At 42.2% G+C, this 24,492-nt stretch overlaps 2 protein-coding genes across 4 annotated transcripts in view; both read right to left on the bottom strand.

Annotated features, from left to right (window-relative positions):
- Window positions 1-119: 119 nt before the first annotated feature.
- On the bottom strand, window positions 120-17,861 carry ints3 (integrator complex subunit 3). 2 transcript variants are annotated; one of them, XM_058404762.1, is made up of 29 exons: window positions 17,510-17,861; window positions 16,076-16,159; window positions 14,533-14,616; window positions 13,075-13,188; window positions 12,893-12,977; window positions 12,468-12,534; window positions 11,981-12,122; window positions 11,464-11,593; window positions 11,059-11,156; window positions 10,695-10,886; window positions 9,968-10,055; window positions 9,802-9,881; window positions 8,758-8,849; window positions 7,651-7,757; window positions 7,431-7,550; window positions 7,198-7,327; window positions 6,425-6,479; window positions 6,239-6,342; window positions 5,571-5,735; window positions 4,874-5,027; window positions 3,215-3,283; window positions 3,041-3,116; window positions 2,791-2,904; window positions 2,094-2,142; window positions 1,817-1,984; window positions 1,595-1,695; window positions 1,436-1,508; window positions 1,107-1,260; window positions 120-1,005 (listed from the first exon to the last, which is right to left on the bottom strand). In XM_058404762.1, the coding sequence occupies exons 1-29, from the start codon at window positions 17,591-17,593 to the stop codon at window positions 928-930; spliced, it is 3,057 nt and encodes a 1,018-aa protein (XP_058260745.1). In that variant the 5' UTR covers window positions 17,594-17,861; the 3' UTR covers window positions 120-927. The 2 variants fall into 2 exon arrangements, with proteins under 2 accessions (XP_058260745.1, XP_058260744.1); XM_058404761.1 differs by having other exon boundaries at window positions 1,799-1,984.
- Window positions 17,862-20,688: 2,827 nt separating this feature from the next.
- Window positions 20,689-24,492, bottom strand: part of npr1a (natriuretic peptide receptor 1a) — a 100,673-nt gene continuing 96,869 nt past the window's right edge. For both annotated transcript variants that reach the window (XM_058404760.1, XM_058404759.1), the window contains exon 22: window positions 20,689-23,866. In XM_058404760.1, the coding sequence (XP_058260743.1) occupies window positions 23,715-23,866 (152 nt within the window). In that variant the 3' untranslated portion in view covers window positions 20,689-23,714. The remainder of the gene's footprint in view (window positions 23,867-24,492) is intronic.

A 24,492-nucleotide genomic window follows, 5' to 3' on the forward strand; every position in this document is an offset into this window, starting at 1 on the left:
GTGTTCAGGATACTTGAGAAACCTTAAATGTAATGTGACTTGTTTTAAGCAGCATCAGCTCACCTTTATAAACGTACGATTCATTTCACACTCCACAACCATTTATTAAAGACCAAAAGTGTTTGTCCCTGCCTTTTTTATTAATATCATAATCCTTTTACATAGTTATGATTTTTTTTTATGAAAATAGGTCAGTAGAAAGCAATTTTCTTAAAAAGTCTGTCATGTCAAGTCCACCATATTTTTTTTTTTTTACAATCCAATTTCTGCACCTGTGCTGTGCACTCGTGGTAAAAATCCATCCAGGAGGAGAGTCTTCCCCCCCTGTAAAACCCCCCAGCGCCGCCTTCAATGTCGGGCCACGACATCCAATCAGGACAAAGTGATTTTATAAGGGACAAAGCAAATGCTTGTTCGTTATCAAACGATAAAATGCGTCTTCTGGGAGCGGAGCACGTTTAAACGTTCGCGGTGAATGCTGGAAATTCATCTCCCTCGTTTAGTCTGAAGCTGTGGGGATTTTTTCTCCCCCTCGTTTTAAGCACAGCGGTTGTGCTCAAATCACAGGGAGCGTGTGGATGAGTACAGAGACACTAAAGAATGACTCCTGTGTGCAATTTTATCCGTCAGTCCGTCCCAGTCGGGGAGGAAAGGATGCTGTCGGAGCTTAGCAGCTCCACTTTAGCCTTGGTCACGCCCCCAATCCCCAAGCAGCCAATCACGCTAGTGCTGAGGGAAGCTAAAGAGGGTGTGAACTTCCTGGCTGGCTCCAGTCAAAGTACCAAGAAGGAAATCCGGTGCTTCCTCTTTGATGAGTGGTCAGAGCAGATGACTGGCTGGTGGTTTGTTCTCCAGTGACGTCACACTGGAATGGGCGTGGTCATGGAAAATGTGGGGGGTGGGGCATGTGGAGTTTGGCGTGACCTCTCAGTCACTGTCGGAACCCACGGCTGACGAGCCTTTCCGTTTCCTTTTGGGTGCTTTGGGTTTGGAATCCTCTTCCTCCTGCGGTCACACAGGGGCAGAATTTTACTTTGTATCTTTAAGTATGTGGCATGTAAAAAATCCTCGACTCATATGTTGATAATTCATAGACAGGAACTCACTGAGGCGCTACTGGAGCCGCTGTCCTCCTCGTTGTTGGCTGGAGGCGCTGCTCCTTTACGTGAGCGTGGGGAGGACGCCGGAGCTTTGCGCCGAGATTTGGGTGGCTTCGAGGAATCCTCATACTCCTCAGCTAAGGAGAACAGATCGCTGAACCTGGAGGAGAGAATGAGACGGACGAGTACAGCTCAGACATGTTCAGTTGAAATAGAAGGATGTGAATATAGAAATACACTCTGGATCTCTTGTAATCAAGGCCCGAGGAACAGTATACGTGGTGGAGCGTTCACGTTGGCTCTAAGTAGAAACTTCATACTGTGGAGAGACTTGCCTCATTTTATGGGCTTCATCACAGCTGGCCTGGACGTGCTGTAGAGCCTGCAGGATGGGCGTCTGGGTAAAGACTTCACACACACACACACACGTAAATATATGTATTATTTATAGACACTGTATTTCAAAGGAATTTAGATGAAAAAAGCAGACTCACAGTTATTCTTGGTGTTACTGAGACTCAGCCTCAGACTGTCTAAATGCTCCAACATCTGTTCCAGGGTCAGCTGAGCCAATTTACTGCTGGAGCTTCGTAAGCTGCAAAAGACAACAAGACACACACATGACTGTGATATTTACAATTCCTGTGGGGAATAGATGGTTAAAATATCGATTGTAATCACAAGTTGGTACGGATTACATCTTGGCGTGGTGATACCTCTGGCGTTTGCGAGGCATGTTGTTGTTTTTGATGAGGAGTGCCTTGATGTGTTCAGCCAGTTGGTCGTCGTGTTTGGCCGCCCAGTGGCGCAGGATGCTGGTGGTGAACTGATCCTCCGGGTGACACGGCCGACTCAACACCATCTTCACCATCTCCTCTGTGGGACTGTGTGCGGCATGCAGGAGAAACACACATGCACATATGAATGAAAAAAAATGCTGACCGCACCTTTAAAAACAATGATGTGATTTTGCTCACGAGATGAGATGCATACCTTTCCCTGCGGAGTTGCAGGAGTAAGCAGGATAAAGCTTCAGGATGCTCTGGACAGAGAGAGAGAAAGAGAGAAAGAGAGAGAGAGAGAGATGAACTCATGAAAACACATTTGTGAACATATTCCACTCATATCCTCAGACTTTTTGGTTTGTATTGTTTTTATTTTCATTTCTTTATCTTATCATATGTTTCTCTGTTGGGGGTTTTAATTGCCCTTATAATAGCTTGGGCAATATATTTGAAAATTTGTCATGCCAATAAATGAGTGTGTGTGTGTGAGAGAGAGCGCACACAAGAGAGAGAGAGAGAGAGAGAGAGAGAGAGAGAGAGAGAGAGACAGAGAGAGAATGAGAAAGACCATACAAGAGAGCACACAACAGAGAGAGAGAGAGAGAGAGAGAGACCACATGAGAGAGAGAGAGAGACAGACACACAGAGAAAGAGCATGGGAGAGAAAGAGAGACACACAGAAAGAGAGAGCGCATGCGAGAGAGAGAGAGAGACATACACGGAGAGAGAAAAAGAGCACGAGAGAGAGACACACAGAGAAAGAGATGGAGAGAGAGCGAGAGACAGACACAGAGAGAGAAAAAGAGTGAGAGAGAGCAAGAGCGAGAGAGAGCAAGAGAGAGACAGACACACAGAGAGAGCAAGAGAGAGACAGACACACAGAGAGAGCAAGAGAGAGCACTCACCTTTGTATTTGAGGTGCTGTAGGATGGGGATGATGGTCTCCAGTGGGATACTGTGGGCCAGAAACAGCTGCCATGTGCTATACTGCTCAAATGTTTCCCAGTCCAGTGACTGAACTGTAACACACACACACACACACACACACACAGTGTGTACACTCGGGACCTGTTCAGACATCAGTCTCTACTGATCCGATTACAAGCGGACAGCCGAGACGGATACAGCCAGGAAACACATGACGTGGACACTTACTGAGGATGTTGAGCACCGAGTCTTTGCGGAACATCACCAGATTTCCCATCATGACGTGACACATCAGCTCCTGAAGCTGGGAACACAAGAGTTAAAAAAGTCTTAAAAAAACGTAGTGTGGATAAACTCACACCTGACTCTAACTGAATAGAGAAATGCATGCTAAAAACAAACCTGTGTGGAGTCTATGACCGCTACTATCATGTTCAGGAGTTCTCCACTTCGCAGGGTCTCATCTGGGAACTGGAGAAATGAAAACCACACAAACACACGATTATTGAAGACTGTATGATGAAAATCTGACGTTCTCTCAGAGATGATTTCCATATCATCACAAACGATACCATGGTGTGATCCTTTCTTCAGAGCGCACACATGTTAAACAGAATCCTCCGGAAAATGTGATGTTTTTAATAATGTGTCTCTACTCTTGGCTCACGTTGCATTTCTTCAGCTAGATCGATTTATTGTCCACTAGTGCTGACAGGAAGAACTGCATTTGAAGTGTGTGTGTATGTGTGTGTGTGTGTATATGTGTGTGTGTGTGTGTTGGGGATATCTAGTGTGCTGAGTAGATCACAATTTATATTATACACAGTGAACCTAAACCATGAACACAGAGCTGTTCTGGAAGATTTTTACACATGTAGGATAAAAACAGAAATGCAGCTAAACGAATAAAAAGAAATGAAATGTTGACGTTGCCTGGTATAAAAGATATAAATATATAATTATTCATTCTTTTTTATGAACACATTCATGAGTACATCCTTGTATACATCCTTGAATACAACTGTACATCCTTTTATTACTGCTTAGTCTAGACATTCTAGATCTATCAGTCTATCCCTCCATATATATATATATATATATATATATATATATATATATATATATCCATCATATATCCATCTTTCCATCCATCCAGCTATCCTTCCATCCATCCATCCATCCCTCGATTCATCCATCCATCCATCCATCCATCCATCCAGCTATCCTTCCATTAATCGATTCATCCAGCTACCCATCTATCCAGCCATCCTTCCGTCCATCTATACATTCATCTGCCTATCCATCCATCCGTCCATCTATACATTCATCCATCTGCCCATCCACCCATTCACCTGTCCATCTATACATCCATCTGTCCATACAACCATCCATCCAGATATCCATCTGGTCCATTCTTTACATCCATCCACCCGTCCATCTATACATCCATCTGTCCATTCATCCATCCGTCCATCCATCCAGCTATCCTTTCATCCCTCGATTCATCCATCCAGCTATCCTTCCATTAATCGATTCATCCAGCTACCCATCTATTCAGCCATCCTTCCGTCCATCTATACATTCATCTGCCTATCCATCCGTCCATCTATACATTCATCCATCTGCCCATCCACCCATTCACCTGTCCATCTATACATCCATCTGTCCATACAACCATCCATCCAGATATCCATCTGTCCATCCATCCATCTGGTCCATTCTTTACATCCATCCACCCGTCCATCTATACATCCATCTGTCCATTCATCCAGCTACCCATCCATCCATCTGATATTATTGCCAATTGTGTAAGGTGATCTGTGTTCTCTGTACGTTATCGTTTTCCTTGTAAATTTGCAGCAACAAACAATTTCCCTCTGGGATCAATAAAATACTGTGTATCTATGCATCACTACAGGTAGCATTAGTGTACTTGGGACAATAGAATTAAACTATTTAAAATTAATTTTACAAGTTGTGTAATTAAATAAAATACAAATTGACAGCACTGCAGTGTAGATAATGGTTAAGATGATATTAGGTGTGGGTGTGTGTGTGTACCTCTGTGTAGATGGAGGGTGTGAGGTAACAGAGGAGTCTCACGTCATCCTCCTGGCAGGCCTTCATGTCCATCATGAGGCACGTGTGTAGGTCCCCCAGTGCAGTGGCCTGAGCAAACGACTCGTACAGACTCATCTTCCCCGCCGCCGCTTTACTGTCATGACACAAGGAGGGGAAAGAGAGAGAGAATGTAGCATTATAGCACTTCATCACATTTTACTATAAAGCTCTGATCACAGCAGGGTGAGGGTAAGAGACAGAGAGAGAGAGAGAGAGATTAAAGAGAGAGAGTGAGAATTTCTGCAGTGAAGCAATGAGAAAGAGAGAAAGAGAGCAGTCAGTGAGTGTAGGAGTGAGATTGAGACAGAGAAAGAGAGAGCGCGCAAAAGAAAGAGAGAGAGAGCGAAAGAGAGATGGAGTGTGAGAGCAATGAATAATCAAAAAAAGAAAAAAAAAAGAAAATAAACTTCTTTCCTCGTCCATTCCTCTGCTTCCTGAAAGCAGTATCATTTCCAACACTGCAATTTATTGTACTTCCTGATTTTCATGGCCATTCATCATACCACAGCATGACACGCAAATCACACCACAGACCAAGACAAAGGATTATGTCTTGTGGCCAGGGTTACGGTCATGCATGCTTCACACCGACTCACATATCCGGTCTTTAGTAATGAAGCGTGAACAGCAAACACACCTCGCCTTGAGGTAGTAGAGGAGGTGATATCCAATTTTGGGCTGTTTCTGGTAGAGCTCAGCGAGCATGTCCAGCAGCACTGAGAAACCACTGTTGTCTTCCTGCATCTGACACAGGTTCCTGAAGATCAGACACACCGGCTTACACACCGACTCCTCCAGTGACCTACACACACACACAATATTAAACACAAAGGAACGCTTATGATGTACTTTTTTGTTATTTTTATTTCGGGGCCAGACAGGACCCAACAAAACCTTGACCTGCTAAACAAAGTGGGCTGCACTTTACATCTCACATGCTCACACACACGCTCGCTCGCTCACATACACGCACACGCTCGCTCATATACACACACGCTCACTAACATACACATACACTCGCAGAGAGAGAGAGAGAGAAAGAGAGAGAGGAAGAACGAGGTATAGAGAGAGCGAGAGAGAGAATATGAGAGACAGAACAAGAGAGAGAGAGAACGAGAGAGAGACAGAGAGAGATAGAGAGAGAATATGAGAGACAGAACGAGAGAGAGAGAGAACGAGAGACAGAGAGAGTGAGAGAGAGATAGAACGAGAGAGAGAGAATAAGAGAGATTGATAGAGAGAGAGAGAGAGAGAGAGAGAGTGAGAGATAGACAGAGAGAGAGAGAGAGCGCGAGAGAGACATACTCCTCAGTAATTTCCTCAGGCAGCACATCTCCTCTGAAATGGCTTTTGAACAGCTCAGCTAGACAGGAAGCCAGAGTAGACATCTGCTCTGAGTCAAAGTCCTCCTGAAAGGGAGAGAAATATCCAGTCACTGCTTCCATCAGAGAGAAAGTGTAAACAATCCTTCAGCCTGCTGATGAAACTCACCTCCAGAATCAGGTCCACGATTTCCTGCATGACTTCACACTGCGTCTCCGTGTCACTGCGACAGAACAACACACTCTTCACTGGGAGATCTCAGAGGAACACAGAACTATGACTGCTCTAATCACGCTGTATTCTCCAGACTATAACACACATCCTCCTGTCTGCTCGGATTATTCCTCTAGTTTTATGGATTATTAAACGGATAATCCGGCTCAGTTTAGAGGGACATTTGACACTGGGTGGCAGCGGGTTCCTCCGTTTCGGATTCAGATGTATAGAGGAAAGTGTTTGTTACAAATAAATAAATAAATAATAAAATAAAAAAAATAATCACTGAAGTTCACAACCTCAACAGACATTAATTATTTTAATGGTAATTAATTAATTGAGTTAATATAATTAATTAATAATTATGTCTGTGTAATAAATTATTTGTAATAATTAGTAAATAAAACAATGTAATAATAATAATAATTTAAAAAAATGTAATAATTAATAACAACAATAAAAAAAATAAAAATAAGAGTTTTTAACATGACGAAATCTGAGATGGATCGGCTACAACAGCAGAAGAAAGCATGTCGACAGGAACCTAAGCCTACACAGCAGATCGGAAAAAGACCAGATGATGATTTTAATAGAGACGCAAAGCATGTATGCAAAATCCTCACTCTTAGTTAAGTCCAAGGACTGCGTAATGACGGGTCAGAGGTCACCTAGATAAAGGTAACAGAAAGTGAAAGCAACTACCGCCTCGTCTTTTACTTTCTCACCTCCCTTTCTGTAACTGTAACACTTTCTCCTTCAGCGTCTCGTCCAGCTGGTCCACGTATGGCGTGATGTCAGCCGGCTCCTCTATGTACGTCTCCTTGATGTGCTGAAACCTGAACTCGCGTTTCTTACCTTAGGAAGAAAATGACAGCATGAGGCAGCAAAGAAACGAGTTCCTAAATCTAGGTGTTCGGGTTTTTCTCAAACCTGTGCGAGCAGCACGTGAATCTCTTACCCTTATTGTTCAACTCTTCCTCGTCGTCGCTAAACGTCGCGTCCGTGTTGTCATAGCAACCGTCCTCCTTATCCAGCACGTGATTGTCCATGTCTAATGGAACTGACTCTTCTAGTTTGACTGAAGAAGAGAAAAATAAAGAGTAAAAAGTGAGACGGTTGTATAATGCGCTCGGGTCGTTAGAGGTCGAGATGGCGGTTTTGTGAGTGGAGATTCGGACCTTCTGTGGGTGGAGAGGGCGAGTTGCAGAACTCAGGGAAACGTTCTCTCAGCATGGAGCGCAGCTCTCGGTCCAGTTTGGGGTTGTCAAACAACGGAGCCAAGTGTCTAAGCCAACGGGAGAGATGTAGAGAGTTAGCTTAACATTTAAAAGGACTTTTCAGTCTGTCTGTATTTTCCCCATCATTCAAATCAAACACATATCTTATGTTGTGTTTTGCAGATACAAGTTATAACATATATTATTATTATTATAACTCTGTGTATTATTTCTCTTATACCACAGCAATAACCAGAAACAAAGCTTATATTTACCAAAGAAGAAACCAAGAGTTAGGGAACATCCACAGAACAAGCTACCTCCTGTTACAATCTGAGTAACAGTCGCTGCTCTCTTACCACTCTCACACTCACTTATTTCTTGTTAATAAGTAATGAAATAAATATCTTAAGTAATTAATAAGCAAGTTAAGAAGTAATAAATAACAACATAAAAAAAATACATATCCACTTTCTACATCTGGAAGACTTTCCTGTGGATGAAAACCTACAGGCAGCTGGGTCTGGAGACTCCCTTTATAAATAAACGACTCCGAAAAATTGATTTATCTTTTTAAAGAGCACAATTTTAATCGGTTTATTATTAGACCCAAGTTATGTGTCTGCTTTTACAATTAAAAGTGTAATGTATTAGAACAGGGCAGCACAGTGGCTTAGTGGTTATCACTGTCGCCTCACAGCAAGAAGGTCCCGGGTTCGAACAGGCAGGGGTCTTTCTGTGTGGAGTTTGCATGTTCTCCCCGTGCCTGCGTGGGTTTACTCCGGGTTTCCTCCCACAGTCCAAAAACATGTACATTAGGTTGATTGGTAATTCTAAATTGCCCATAGGAGTGAGTGTCTGTCTATATGTGTGGCCCTGTGATGGACTGGTGACCTGTCCAGAGTGTACCCCTGCCTTTCACCCAGTGTGTGCTGGGATAGGCTCCAGTGACCCTAATTAGGAATAAAGTGGATGGATGCATCAGAACAAATGGATTGATATAAGTCTGTGATCTCCAGCTGCTGTTAGAGAAACACCAAAAAGTGTGTGTGTGTGTAAAACACTCACGCCAGAACTCTCTTCTCCATAATGAAGTTAAGCGAGTTGAAGACGCCCTGCCGCACTTGGCCCTCCAGTGGTGGAAAAAAGTTAGGGATTATCTGGGATAAAGTACAAAATAAATAAATAAATAATTTAAGTGAATAAAAAAACATCTTTCAATCCACCACTTCTGTGGAAAGGGAGGTGGTAGTACAATGTTTAGGGTGTTGGGCTACTGCTTGGAAGGTTGTGAGCTCAAATCCCAGGACCACCAACCCAGTGCTGGGCCCCTGAGCAAGGCCCTTAACCCTCAATTGCTCCGCTGTATATTTGAGATAAATGTAAGTCACCCTGGAAAGGGGCATCCGCTAAATGCTGTAAATGCTTGTTGACAGTCTTTTCAGGTAATCTAGGTTGAGGCATAACATTATGACCACCTGCCTAATATTGTGTTGGTCCCCCTTTTTGCTGCCAAAACAGCCCTGACCCGTGACCTGGCATGGACTCCACTAGATCCCTGAAGGTGTTCTGTGGTATCTGGCACCAAGATGTTAGCAGCAGATCCTTTAAATCCTGTAAGGTGTGAGCTGGGGCCTCCATGGGCCATACAGGATACTTTGATAGATACTGACCACTGCAGACCGGTAACACCCTACAAGTTTTGGAGATGCTCTGTTCCAGTTGTCTAGCCATTACAATTTGGCCCTTCATCAAACTCGCTCAAATCCTTACGCTTGCCCATTTTTCCTGCTTCTAACACATCAACTTTGAGGACAAAAGTTCATCTGCTGCCTAATATATCCCACCCACTAACAGGGGCCATGATGAGGAGATCATCAGTCTTATTCACTTCACCTCTCAGTAGTCATAATGTTATGCCTGATCGGTGTATTATAAAAAATTAATGTGTTAATTATAAAATAAATTTGTTTAAACTTATTTGTTGTCATTGATTATTGCAAGTCCAGAAACAATAACACAAACTGCACCTTTAACACCTAAGACTCAGAATTCCTCATGTAAACCTGACAGCGCTGTAACACAGTGTCTGGACACTCTAATACGACTCACTCGACACATGAAGTCCAGCAGCGTGGCAGTGATGGCTGGATGCGGCTTCATCGAGTGATGCATCACCAGGATGGCTGGCTCTGAAAAACACACACATTAAATCTTACAGATTTGTTAGAAACAGCGGTGTCAGTAGACAAGGTCGGCTTCATCCCTCCATCCTCACCGATGTTCATGATGCTGTCTTTCTCCGGGTTGAAGAAGAGCCAGTCATAGAACAGGGCCAGTTTGGCGTTGGAAGCAGCGACGTTCGACTGCACAGATGAGCGAAGGTTAGAACAAGCAAATAAGCGTTATTTGAATGTAAAAGTATTTTAGTATAAGATGTTTCTGATTTCTATTCATTTCAATAATGTAGATTTTAACATAGCATTTGCAAGTGTCTAGGAGTCGAAGGTGAAGAGATACCTGCTCTATGGAATTAGCATTAAAACACGGTAACTTGAACTCTACTCACTTCTCCCCATCATCCTCAAATCATCACACTTTGACTGAGTAATAAACATCTGCATTATTTAAATATAAATTCATTATTTATACCAACTCTGGCTGTATATAATGTCACAGTAAAGTCTGAGAACTCCTGTTCTTTTTCCCATCGTCAGTAAACGTTTTATTCTAATCAGGGTTGCTGTGAGCCCAGGAACACTGGGCATGTGGCCAATCCATCGCAATTAAGGACATTTTTTAAATCATAGTCAGCTTTGCGAATGATGAAAGTGCCAAACGAACAGCGATTAAAACGTTTGAGGACAAATACATTTTGTACAGCAACAGAGATTTAGTGAAATGGGTATCTAAGATGAAACTATTTCAGCCTAGGGAGCTTAGTTCTGATATGAAAAAATGACTGAACACTTGAATACACATGCTGTGTGTGTGTGTGTGTTTACTGTGCAGGTGGTAAGCAGCCAGCCGATGATGGCCCAGCGAGGCAGGATGTCTGAGCTCAGGACCTCGTTGGAGGGATGCACCACCCCGCAGATGTACCGGATCAGGTCACACCGCAGCGACTGGCTCTCAGCCGTGGACAGGTACTGCCTCTGAAACCAGTCCTGGTAGCGCTTCTGCTGGCCAAATCGAACCTGCAGCCACAGAGAGACACGGAGCGACAGAGACGCTTAACTCCATGTTGACCTGCCTGTAACCGATTCTTTATGTAGAATAATAAAGTTTTAAATGGCTAGAAACATGCATGTTCAGTACTGCTAATTAATGGTGCTATAAAGTAGGTCTCTGTGGTGTGTATGCTCTTACCCTTGAGGTCATGAACAGTAGCTTGGTCTCCATATCAGGAGTGAGGCGGCAAGCCAGGAATTTGCGGGAGGTACGGGAGGTGAGAAGCTGCAACAGACCTACAAAGGCATTTCACACACAAGAAATGAACCATTTATACTACAAATCTCTCAGATGATAATGACAGTGTAAGTGCTTTATTAAAGGAAGGTGGATTCAGAGGGTAAATCAGTAAAGATGTCCTTGTATCAATTACAGAACAAATACACTGCATGCTGTGTGTTAGAGCCGTGATCCTTGGCAGTTACATCTGGATTGCTTCCACTTTTATAGAATTTAAACCCATTGCTTAATGTTTAACCCAAAATAACCTCAAACACTGGGTACTAAAAGCAGAGTCTCCTACTTCAACACACACACACACACCAGTAAATTGTGGGCTCAGGCTCTGAGGGTTGTGCAGCAGGTCTCTCCACAGGAGCTCCATCTCAGGGATTCGAGCTACATTCTGTAACAGTCTGACGAGATCTCTCCCGATGATGAAACACTCCATAAACTGACAGAGGGAACAGTGAGAAACGGATAAAAGCCTGGTTAATTACCTCACGTTTACACTCGGCCATCGTAACACGTCCTTCTCCTTAGACAGTGACTGGGTGACTACCCTACACATCATACTAATCTCTGCAGTGATGTGACGATGTGATGCGACTCTTAAAATACCCATGATGCTCCTGTACCTGAGTCACAACTGGACATTTAAATAAATTTCAACCTCGTCTATAATTTCACTTTCGGAAGTAACCAGAGTACACTGACTTGTGGTTGAGAAACAAAAGAGGAACATATTTCAGTTCAGGAAAGTCTGTACTTTATACTGTGAAATAGCTTCTATGATACAATATATGACAACATACGACCCTGATCACATGATCACTCTCACCCTCTCTCTCAGCAAGCCGATGCAGAAGTCCACCTCTCTCTGGCGGAGCGACAGGAGGCCCTGCGTCCCGTGATCTACGATGAGTCTCAGATATGTGTATACAGACATGGCCACCAGCATACCGCTCTTCAACACCCACTCCCTGTGCACAAAATAACATATTAACAAAGCAAACACCTGAGAATTGCAGTCAAGGAATTTGCGTCTATATGCAGTAGCGCTTCATCTAAAACGGTCATCGTTTCTCACATTACATTTCTAAAAATAGATTACATTCACGCAGTCATAGCTGGTTCGTACCGATCGGAATCAGCAGCAACAAATAATGCATGACATTAATAGGTGTTATTCTGACCGGGCGATAATAAACACCGTGTTATATTATATATATTCAAATAAACTAAGCATAGACATTATTAGAACAGGAACTTAATCATGGTGGTGAATATTCATTTTCATACCAGGATTTCCATGTTAAAAACAGTACCTTTGCTCCACTAAGATGTCCAACACGTTTTCAGCCAGCCACAGGTTTTTACTGGAAATGTCACCTCCTAAGGAAAGGAATAAACCACTTGAGAGCATGCCGTTGTAGGAAAATAATCCGAGACTGAATCATGTGCAGTGAAAATATTCAAAAAGCGCCGACACTGGAGACTCCTTCCATAACTGTTAAATAAATGGCTCCTCACCACATCAACAAATACACACCGTTTTATGTTTATGTGAAATGTCCCTTATACAAGTCCCTTAGAATGAAAAACAATGACATCAGAATAGCCGCATTAATAGAAGCCTGTGATTGGCCTTTTAGAGAAAATCAATCATCACCTTCGAATCGAGAATTCAACAGCCTGGGGTAGAAATGATTTAAATAATTATTTTTAAGTGAGGGTGTGTGATGTAACGTACCAGCGATCTGCTTCATGAGGGTCATGAGGACTCCGTCGGCTCCTATGACCCCACTCTTCACCAGCTCTCTGACCACCCACACCAGCTGTGCACAGAGGCAGAGAAACAGGGTTTAATCAGCATGACCTTGGGTTTGTCTGTTCAACTCACCAGCACATAGTCAAACCGGTCAGTATGCAAACCTGCGTGCGACACTGGTCCTGCAGTTTAAGGAACTTCTCCATGAGGATTTGGTTAATCTTGATCAGAACCACATTCATGCCGTCGCGGTTGACTAGTGTCAGGTCTCTGTAACACTGCGTGGAGAAGAAACCATTCAGATTTAATCGAGTTATAGTCACAGAGCTGTGATGGCTTTAAGATGAAGTGTGAAGAATAAAGAACGCAGCCTGTATGTTAATGGTGTTGATCTCAAACCTGAAATGAGGTGCAGTTTGATATTTTATCATCCTACCATACGGTGCAGTGAGATTTACTTTGCAAATGATTTTATCTTAGATGACTTGGATGCCAGACAGACCATGCCTCCTTTAGTAGTCACGCCTATTTAACTGAGAGACAGATAAGAACAAAGACCACTCATTGTTCCCTGGGACAGACCAGTACATGGGCCACACCTCCTTCACTGACTCTGGCAGGCTTTAATGTCCATGACTCCTTCACTATGACACAACCATGGAAGCCATGTCAACTCAGGTCAAGAGGCTTTTACTGTCATTTTGACCATATATAGCTGACGCAGTACATAACAAAACTAAACAACTTTCCTCCAGGACCCTGGTCCTACAGAAACATACAGAGCTATAGAAGACAACACAGGGCTAAAAGCTAAAAAGTAAAAATTGACCTATTGGCCATGATTTCTTCAAGAAGAGGAACAGAGGAGGTATAGACTTCTTCACTAGGAGCCACTAAGGCCACACATCTTTCACTGATAGAGAAACGAGTAAAAACAAGATACCATGTTCACTGGGACAGACACATGCATAGGCCACACCCACTTCACTAAGACTTACAGATTTAGAGGCCACACCCATTTCACCAATATTTACAGATTTAGAGGGCACTTCCACTTCACTAAGACTTACATATTTAGAGGCCACACCCACTTCACTAAGACTTACAGAAATCAGAGGCCACACCTACTTCACTAAGACTTACAGAATCAAAAGCCACACCCACATAACTAAGACTTACAGAATCAGAGGTCACACCTATTTCACTAACGCTTATAGAATCAAAGGCCACACCTACTTCACTAATTCTTATAGAAACACAGGCCACACCTATTTCACTAAGACTTATAGAATCAAAGGCCACACCCACATAACTAACTCATATAATCAGAGGTCACACCTACTTTACTATTACTTACAGAATCAGAGGCCACACCCACTTCACTAAAACTTACAGAATCAGAGGCCACACCCACTTCACCAAAACTTACATAATCAGAGGCCACGCCTACTTGAGTAAGACGTATAGAATTTGAGGCCGCACCCACTTCACTGTGACTGACAGGCAATAAATCTACATCTCCTTCACACTATATAACTGCAACGTAAGCACCAAGACCAGTGTGTAAACCTTTACACCTTTAACATATGCATATTCACGGTGTGTGTGTGTTTCTTCCATACCCGCTGTGCTTGTGGAGGCTCTGTGAGCAGCAGCGTGAACAAGCCAAGGCACACTTCCTCATGCTGTTGAGGACCTTTACACACCTACACACACACACAAGCACATTTATACACATGATTAGCTGTAAAGCAAGAAACCGTTCAGAGACATGAGAATTATTTGATTCATCACACAGTCTGTTAAAAATCCTGTTATTAAAAACAGTACATTTTGTTTGTAGTAATTACATGGATGTAGCGATCATTACAGCAGCCAGCATGCTCTTTATTCCCTTCTACTTTCTAATGGGCTAAATCTCCCAAGCAGCCATTATTTCCTGATCGCCTGAGGAGTGTTTGAAATAAATTCTAGGCATGGATGTAAGGATGAATGAATATGGCCTGGAGTGGTGCAAAAAAGCACACAAAAAATAAGAGCCTACACCGACAACCATCCAAATGACCCTGCGAGTTAAGAGTCTTTCTCACGGCTGTAACTGATATTAATTAAGTCCTGTGCTGCGAGTGTTACAGCCAGTCACTTGTATGATCATTTAGTTTGATTGTGGTTCTCTCAGGGACATGAGGATTATTTATTTATTACTTTCATACCGTAGATTATTAATAATTTAACTTGCACTGTGTTGTGGTTAGACTACTGTAGATCAGGGAGTGATGATCGAACCGAGAGACGATAAACACGGCGCTGGAATAAAAACGGGTTTTTTTAAAACCGTGAACCGCATGGACGACTAAAACGTAGCGGATCCTTTGTTAAAGCCAATCACATGCGTTTATGTAAACTGAAAGAACCTCATCAGATCGGAGTCTCCCCAAACTTTTACGGATTCTTCATCTACTGTCTCTGGTGTGACTTTTACAACAGACGTGTCCCATGTAGTTAAAAAGTACGGGGCAGGGGTGGCTCAAGTGGTTAAGGCTCTGGGCTGTGATCGGAAAAGATTGGGGTTCAAGCCCCAGTTCTGCCAATCTGCCACTGCTGGGCCCTTGAGCAAGGCCCTCACACACACACCTCTTCATGGAAAGAAAGAATTTCACTGTGCAGTAATGTATATGGGACAAATAAAGGCTACTTAACCCAACTTAAAAGGGCAACACCACTATGAAAGAAAATCAACTCGTTTTCTTCCGTGTTATTGGTAGCTGAAGCTTTGTGAGCATGAAGAAAGGTCTTTTCTTTAATTAAATATGCCTGATCTCATGTTTAGAGCGTGTATGTGATCGTCAAAAACAATTGAGCTGAAGAAAACGCTCTGCTCTAGTGCTCTCTACAAAGCCACGCCCCCTAAAAACACATATCTAGAATGCATGAGGGCAAAGAAAAGAGGCGGGGCTTAATGGGTCGACAGGCAACAGGGCGGACAGCTCCGTCCTGATTGGTTGGATGCTCATAGCGTATGTTATTCTTTATTTATTTGTTTATTTATTGTACTCTCTTCTAAAAGATTTGTCTTTGCGTGTTTTGGATCGGTCTTTTATAGTGCTCCTGAAGAATATTCAGGACGAGTGACATCACCGTCTCCAACACAGCAGAAATACTCACATGGGCAGTGAGGGCATCGTTGGCTTCTCGCTCGGATAGTCCGTTTGTGATGGAAGTGGTGATGGACACACACCTTTCCAAACGCTACAAAACACACACACAAAAAAAAATTACTGTACCATTTAACACACAGGTCCATGAGCACATTATACATACTGACACCACACAGCAGTAGGTTTTTAATGAAACATAAGTAATTACAGGAACTAACTTGATCTTAAACAGAACTATACATGGATAAAAAGTACACCGTTCCTGCTATAAGAGGAATAACACATTTCAGGATGTGCAACTTTAGGAAAATAATCACCTTCGGGATGGTAATAGTAAGTGTGTTTCCTGTCACACTCTCAACACCCAGTGGTTGATTACTTCCCTATAACAGTGTGGCCTGAAGTAGTTTTATAACAGCAGCAGTAAATGTAAAATCCCCGATGATGATGTTCTGATATGATGCTTTATATTTTATAGATTGGACATTTGGTGCACTTTTTAGTTACGGCATGGTTTGCACACCTACACTACAACCACGCGTTAGGTTTCTTCATCATCATCATCATGGTGAGACAGAGCGAAGAATGGCTAAATAATTGACGTGAAGATATCAATAGTAGCATTTTTCTTCTTTCGTATGGGATTCTAAATTGTACACATCTGGATTTACATCTGTATGAACTACATCCTAACTCTCTCTCTCTCGCGTCTTCTTTCTCATCGTCTCTGTCACCACTGCTACTCCACCTTCTCCAGAACAGGACAGGAGACCGAGACGGTCCTAACCGGGTAGAAATATACTTCCCATACAACCTGATGACATTTTAAAAACGATATACTTTACAAAATAAGAGCAAGACGTCTCACTCGAGCGGCCGTACCCCAGCAGGTGTTTCCTGAAGGCATCCTGACACGATTGTAAGCAGGTGAAAAATGACACTGTTGTCTGTAGTTACGACTTTCAGAGAAATAACCTCTTTCAGAAGTCCTACTTTGATATTTTGGAGATTTCGGCAGGGTTCCTCGTGTCACTGACATTCTGTCCTTGCACTGAGGAAGGACTGGGAGGCTTGTTGTGCTTCTAAGCTTCATCAGGATCACTAGTGACTCCTTCCTTTATGGGTTGAGGACCTTGTACGTAAATTCATCTCAAGTTCATATACAGACAAAGATCTCTGAAGAAAGTTACAAAACGACTTGTATGCCCCACACTGACAGTTTCTACAGCAAACACAAGCTGCTAATGTTGTGTAATGATAGGAAAAGCCATGTGCAGGGTGCATGTATAGAAGCATTTCTGTACAATAGAGGACACACATGTAAATGTACATACACACAATAGGAAATCTTTTCGTCTTAACCGAAACAAAGGGAGTGGAAGAAGAGGAATGAGAGTAGAGTTGTGTGAGTGATAAATGTTGATGTAAAGGCCATGTGTACCTCCTCCAGCTCGTCTTTGGCGTCCAGGCTGGTGGACACCAGCAGGCGGCCCTGCGCTCTCCCCTTGGCCGCTGAGGGCTCCATCACCTCCCGCCTCGCTTCGCCTCGCCACCGCCGACTTCAGCGGGCTCTAAGGGGCTAAAGCGGCTCGGGGCTTCACGCAAAGCCCAATGTTTCTTTTCTTTCTCTGCCTTTTTTAATCACCTGTCGTTTGCTTATGCACTTATCGGCACTTTCTCCGCCCACACACAATGTGTTTATCAAGCGAATTCGCCAGCTTGCGCGAGGCCGCTCCGGTGTTTTCAGCCAGTGTCCCGACTACAACAGTCCGACTTCCGCAGGACACACGGCGGCCTAGCGGAAGTAGTCCCTTCGATTGACCAAGAGGCGGGACAAAGGCACGAGTTTCAACCAATCGCCCCGTGAATGCACCTGATTGACGCAGGGCTTGAGCAATCGTCGGAGTTTTACCGCGCCCTGTGATTGGTCGACTCTCAAACAGCGTTCTCATTGGACCCTATGTGCACTACGTAAGGCTTAAAAGCCGTTATTTCAACCCCTATCTAGTGTCCCTACATAGACAACATGGAGGCGTTTGGAATTCGGACATGAAGCGTTTTAAAAGCTGTCTTCAAACTTAGTCCTTAAGAAAGAAAACACATTGATTTTTTAAACCTGTTTAGTTTAGTTACGTTTTTATCATTCGGATTTGTACACGTACAACGATTTGTGCCGTCTGAAAAAACTTGTTAATATTAAGTTCTTGATCGTTTGACCGCACGAGGGCGCTGTGTTCACGAGACCTTTTTTATGGAGGAGAAGAAGAACAGGGAATTTAACGTGGTGCCTCATCCAGGGCCCTTAAAGTGGACTGGAGTCTGCAGGAATGCGTTCAAGTCGCTTCACTATTCAGTCTGATCATGAGCAGATTTACACTGTTCAATGACTTTAATTCTCAATCTAGCCCTGGGGGTCACAGTCCAGTGACTTCTGTGCTGGTCCCAAGCCCGGATAAATAGAGAGGGTCGTGTCAGGAAGGGCATCCGGCGTAAAACATTGCCAAACTTAATCATGCAAATCATCAAAACTCTAAATTTCATACCGGATCGGTCGAAGAGCTGTTGACCTACAGGGCGCCGGTGGAAATTGGGCTACTGTTGGTCAAAGTAAGATTAGAGGGTGAAGAAGGTACAGGAGTTTAAGTCCAGAGTGTGGGAAAGAGGTAAAGAAGCGAGTGTAGGCAGGTTGGAATGGGTGGAGAAAGGTGTCAGGAGTTCTGGGTGATAGAAAAATATCAGAGAGAATCAAGGGGAAGGTATACAAGACGGTGGTGAGACCGGTCATGCTGTATGGTTTAGAGACAGTGTCACTGAGGAAGAGACAGGAGTCAGAGCTGGAAGTAGCAGAGCTGAAGATGTTGAGGTTCGCTTTGGGAGTGATGAGGTTGGACAGGATTAGGAACGAGTACATCAGAGGGACGGCTCATGTTGGACGTTTGGGGGACAAAGTTAGGGAGGACAGATTAAGATGGTTTGGACATGTTCAGAGGAGGGAGAGTGAGTATATCGGTAGGAGAATGTTGGACATGGAGCTGAGAGGCAGGAGACAAAGAGGAAGGCCGAAGAGGAGGTATATGGATGGAATAAATGAGGATATGAAGCTAGTGGGTGTAAGTGTTGAGGATGCAGAAGATAGGAATAGGTGGAGAGATGTGATTTGCTGTGGAGACCCCTGAAGGGAAAAGCCGAAAGAAGAAGAAGAAGAAGAAGAAGAAGTGAATGCTTTAACTTTAATTCTCATCATTTAAAATGCAAAAGCAACTTTGCAGCCATAAAATGACAGAAATACTGAGTTTCTGCTTTAAGTTCTGTCACCAGGAAAAATCCACCCTGAACAATGTCCATATTAATCTACATAAATAACATAAACTTGTAGTTTAATGATTACCCACAATGCCGTTCCACTGTCTCCAAAAAAAAGCGTGATGCAGCAGTGCTTTAGTCCTTCGATCGGTCCACTTCTTTTGCCTCTATATCTGTACAACCCCCTCAAATAGATCAGCTTCCAGCTTCCCTGTCCATGTTATTGCATTCGCACTCTCGTTGATATCTAACAATCAGAGTCCGCTATCACTGTGTTGCATTCTGGGACCTTGAGTCCAACGTCTGCACTACAACCAATGCTAGATTTCTCATCGATATGATATTAAATATAGCTACAAAATGGTGAGCAAAGAATTGTTTGTTTATAAGTGCTAACAGAGGAACTTGGTAGTTCATTTATGTTCGTTTAATTTTATTCTCTTTTAAGCATCAATGTTGATGTGTGAGTATGAACAGTGTGACTGTGACTTTCGGGAATAACGAAAATATCAAATTAGTCAAATAATTAGCACCAGAAACACACTCTCTTGTGTGCTCTCTTGTGTGGTCTCTCTCTCTCTCTCTCTCTCTCTCTCACACACACACACACACACACACACACACAGAGATGTGATATGCAAATAAAGTAGTTTCACAGTGCTAACAGAAATAAAGGCCTCTTCTTATTCTAAATACAGCACAGATATTTGTATATAACCATGTTTAATGTGTTTCAGGGTGGACTTTTTCTTTTAGAAGAAAAGACAGGAAGTTGTAAAAGTGGTGCAGTGGTAGCTCAAGTGGTTGAGGCTCTGGGTCGTTGACCAGGAGATCAGGGTTCAAGCCCCAGGATTGCCAAGCTGCCACTGCTGGGCCCTTGAGCAAGGCCCCTAACCCACCCTGCTCCAGGGGCGCTGTATCATGGCTGACCCTGCGCTCTGACCCCAACCCCCAAGGATGGGAAATGTGAAGTACTGTATATGTGACAAATAAAGACAACTTAAAGTAGCAATGATTTCTTATATGCCTACATGGATAACAACAAGAACACTACTACTACTACAAATGATGATGATGATATCCAAACTTACCTCATGGGTAATATCAAGTCATGATTGATGCCTTATTTTTTCTTTACGTTTTTAAAAAATAATGGACTCTCCATCCTTGAGTTAACACAGCGCCAGGAGTGATCAGATACATGACAATAAATCCAGCGATTCTGAGCTCAGAGATTCAGGATTAAAATCTATTAATATCTATTAATCCTGTAACATGAAACTATTTACAGTATACACTGATTGCCATGTAAGACTCTCATATTCACCCTTTATTGTTGATAGCTTTTTTTTTGTTGTAAATTTGTTTATTATTATTATCTTTTTTTACAAAAAGCTCAGTCACACCATAAAGTACACAAATACTCACAGTAAGATATTTCTAACATATACTTTAGATTCTTTTCTCTTTATAATCTCCCAAACGGAACCGAAGCACAATTTTCCGACAGCTAATAAAAATAAACACAAGATTGATGAAGCCCTTCCTAAAAAGTGAGAGAGAGAGAGAGAGAGAGAGAAAGGAAAGAGAGAGAGGGGGGAGAGGTGGAGAGAGAAGGAGACAGAGAGAGACAGAGAGAGAGACAGAGAAAGAGAGAGGGGGGGAGAGAAGGAGACAGAGAGAGAGAGAGAGACAGAGAAAGAGAGATAAGGAGAGAGAGAGAGAGAGAGACAGAGTGGGGGGGGCAGAGAGAGAAAAAGAGACAGAAAGAGAGATAGAGAGAAAGAGAGAGAGACAAAGAGAGGGAGATGGAGGAAAAAACACTGAGCTGCACTTTTAACACATCACATTATAAATCAAGTATCTTCACCACATGAGCTGGTCTTGCTGTGGTGTGTTCAGAGAGTCTGAGTGTTACAATAGGATTACAAGTTGAGAATTTGGCAATTTTTTTTAAAAAACTTCTACATACACACTCCTTAAAAGGAACTACTGGTGTGTGAGCACTTGAGCTGGTCATATACAATCAGTGTGTCTGTGGAGTCCTTGAGCTGGCACTCGGATGTTCTGTACAAGCTTTCTCCTCAGGAGGGTTTGGAGAGACGATCCGGCGTATCGTAGATCTTTTCCAGCTGTCTCGGCTTGATCTCGTCCTGAACGAGCGTTCTTAATATGTTTCGGAAATAAACTATATCTGAAGATGAAATGACATTATGTGTCATGATACCTTCAAAACCTTTGAAGGTGCCACCCTTTAGGTGGCAATACATCATACATATACAAGTCAAGATCTTTAGTGAACGTTCACATTAAACATCAGAACAGTGATCTCAGTGATCTGGTTCGAGAATATTTCAGAATCTGCTGATCGTCTGGGAGTTTCACACAAAACACAAACTCTACACGGCATTGGTGGAAAAAACAAAAAAACATCCTCACGTCTTTGGGTGGAAAAGCCTTGCTGATGAGAGAGAGACAGAAGAAAACAGCCAGACTGACAGGAAGGCTAAAGTTACCCAAATAATCACTTTTTACTACCGGGCTGAGGAGAAAAGCATCTCAGAATGAACAAGACAATAAAGCATGAGGTGAGGTGCAGCAGAAAACCACATCAGGGTCCACTCCTGTCTGACAAAAACAGGAATCTGAGGCTACAGTGGACATAGAGGCAGTAAAAACACATTAGGACAGTTTAAGACCAGAGAGACCAGGTGATGTTCGGGAACAAAAAACAAAAAAACAAAAACAAAAATATATCTGTATATATACATGGTTTAGAACATTAATATATTAATATTAAATACCATATTAAATAATAATAATAATAATATAACTTTAATAATAATATGAAAGTATTTTTTATTTTATATATATGAATGAATATTGAATATTCATTCATATATATGATAAGATGAATATTAATATAATAATTAATATAATATTAATTAGTATATATATATATATATATACTAATTAATATTATATTAATTATTATATTAATATTCATTTTATATTATATAAAATCCTTTAATATGTTTTAAATTATTTAATATGGTATTTAATATTAATATAGTAATGTTCTAAACCATGACTTTAAAAAATTCATAGCAATTCATTTTTCTGTCAGTGTTTTTTTTATTTTTATTTTTATGGAACAATAACTACTGCTTCAGCTTTTGAGTCTGGTTCCTCTCAAGGTTTCTTCCTCATATCGTCTTTTCCTGAGTTTTTTTTTTTTTTTTTAGTTTTTCCTTGACACTGGACTCTGGGAATAAATCTAAATCTAAATTTTAAACTTTGTCATTGTGAATTTTAATATCTCCGTAAAGCTGCTTTGAGACAAAGTCTATTGTTTAAAGCGATATCCAAATCAAACTGAACTGAACTAAAGTGATGGACAGAGCAATGGGCTTGCTCTTCTGTGATGCTTCAGGCAAATGTAGGAATCTTTGTTGGTTTTAGTGACCTTGTGAGTAACAGATCTCTGCAGGACTCGTTTAAAAACGTGACATTTGCATAAAGCCTAGATAAAAATATAATAACTTTTCTACATCGTTCTGGACAAATATCTTTAAGGATTTTTAAAAAAAAATCTAGCTGTAAAAACACTATTCAAATTTTTTACACCCTGAAACAATGCCAAAATAAGGAACTATATATCGTTTTTATTTTCATTTTTATGCACATTCAAATACGGCCAAAATCAGGTTACCGTCTTTGTCTTGTGAGACCTACACCTGAACACCTATACAATATTTAGACGTGTTTATAACAGTGTGTGTGAAATATCATAATATCATGATGATTGGCATATGGTTACTTACATATCTGCAGGTCAGTCTGTTTTATCAGAGCTAAGAGGTGTTTAATAGGGAGATGAACACATTCAGTATGACGCAAGGGGGTGCACTGCTCCAAACTATAACAAAATATAACATATTATGATACATGACCGTCCGCCAATCTCATACCACTTTTCATTTTGAATATAAAAACAAACCCCATAGGACACTAGTCAGAGACGATGACCGAACTCTTCAGCCATCCTAGGGAAACTAGAGAAAAAGACATCACACTACTAGATGATTCTGTCCAGCTGATTGAAATGTTTACTGTATATCAACCTTCCATTCCTGCAAGGAATGCTGATTTCCTATTTATTTTACCCCAAAAGGAATTTCCAGGGATTTCTTTAAACCTGTGCAGCTCCACCCTGTAGTCAGTTCCATCGCCGTGGTTCTCTCTCTCTCTCTCTCTCTCTCACTGTCGTCATGGCCGTTTCTGCTACATGATCATATATATTTCTCTCCCCGTGCTTCCTCCTGTGTGCTGCCACTCCCCGCTCAGGCGTGCTCGGCTATGCTCTCCCCCAGGAGCCAGTAGGTCCTCATCCTTCCTTTGCCCTTCATTTCCACGTCTCCTCTCAGCTCCAGCTGGAAGCAGTTGAACTCTTGCAGCACCAGTCGCGTCGCCTCTGATACATGGATTTTTAGCGCTGACAGAAGAAGAGACCAAAACATCGCCATTAGCACGATAACTGGAAGACGTGTGTGCTGATAAACCTGTCAGTGTGAATTTAATGACCAGATCAAGCATGTATTTATAGCAGGGCCTTAGCAGAGCATTTCAACTCACTGTATAAGGAATAAATCAGAATCAGGTTTATTGGCCAAGTACAGCGGAACCTCGGCATATGAATGTAATTTGTTCTGGAGGTGAGTTCTTAATGTGAAAATTTGTATTGAGAAACTATAAGAAATAATGTAAATGCAGATAATCTGTTCCAGCCGCCCAAAAATATGACCAATATTCCCAATACCAAACGTATGTGAACTGTACGGCTGCTTACAAAGTACTGACCCAAGCCAAGCATTCCATGTAAGGCTCCTCACAGGAAGTCGTGCCACCAAGCTTGGGCTAAAAATAGAATCTTGTCACCAGTCTTTCAACAAACAAATACCCGAAAAATCACCTAGCGTTTGAACACATGCCGAAGGTAACGCTGGTATCGTGTGTTGACTCTTTCCAAACAGCTTTCACTGACTGAAAAGAAATCAAACTCGCTTCGGCTGGTTGTCCTCTGACGCAAACAAGTTTTAAACGGCTCACGGATGTACGTGC

The sequence above is a fragment of the Hemibagrus wyckioides genome, linkage group LG12 (assembly GCF_019097595.1).
Source record: "Hemibagrus wyckioides isolate EC202008001 linkage group LG12, SWU_Hwy_1.0, whole genome shotgun sequence".
Taxonomy (NCBI): domain Eukaryota; kingdom Metazoa; phylum Chordata; class Actinopteri; order Siluriformes; family Bagridae; genus Hemibagrus; species Hemibagrus wyckioides.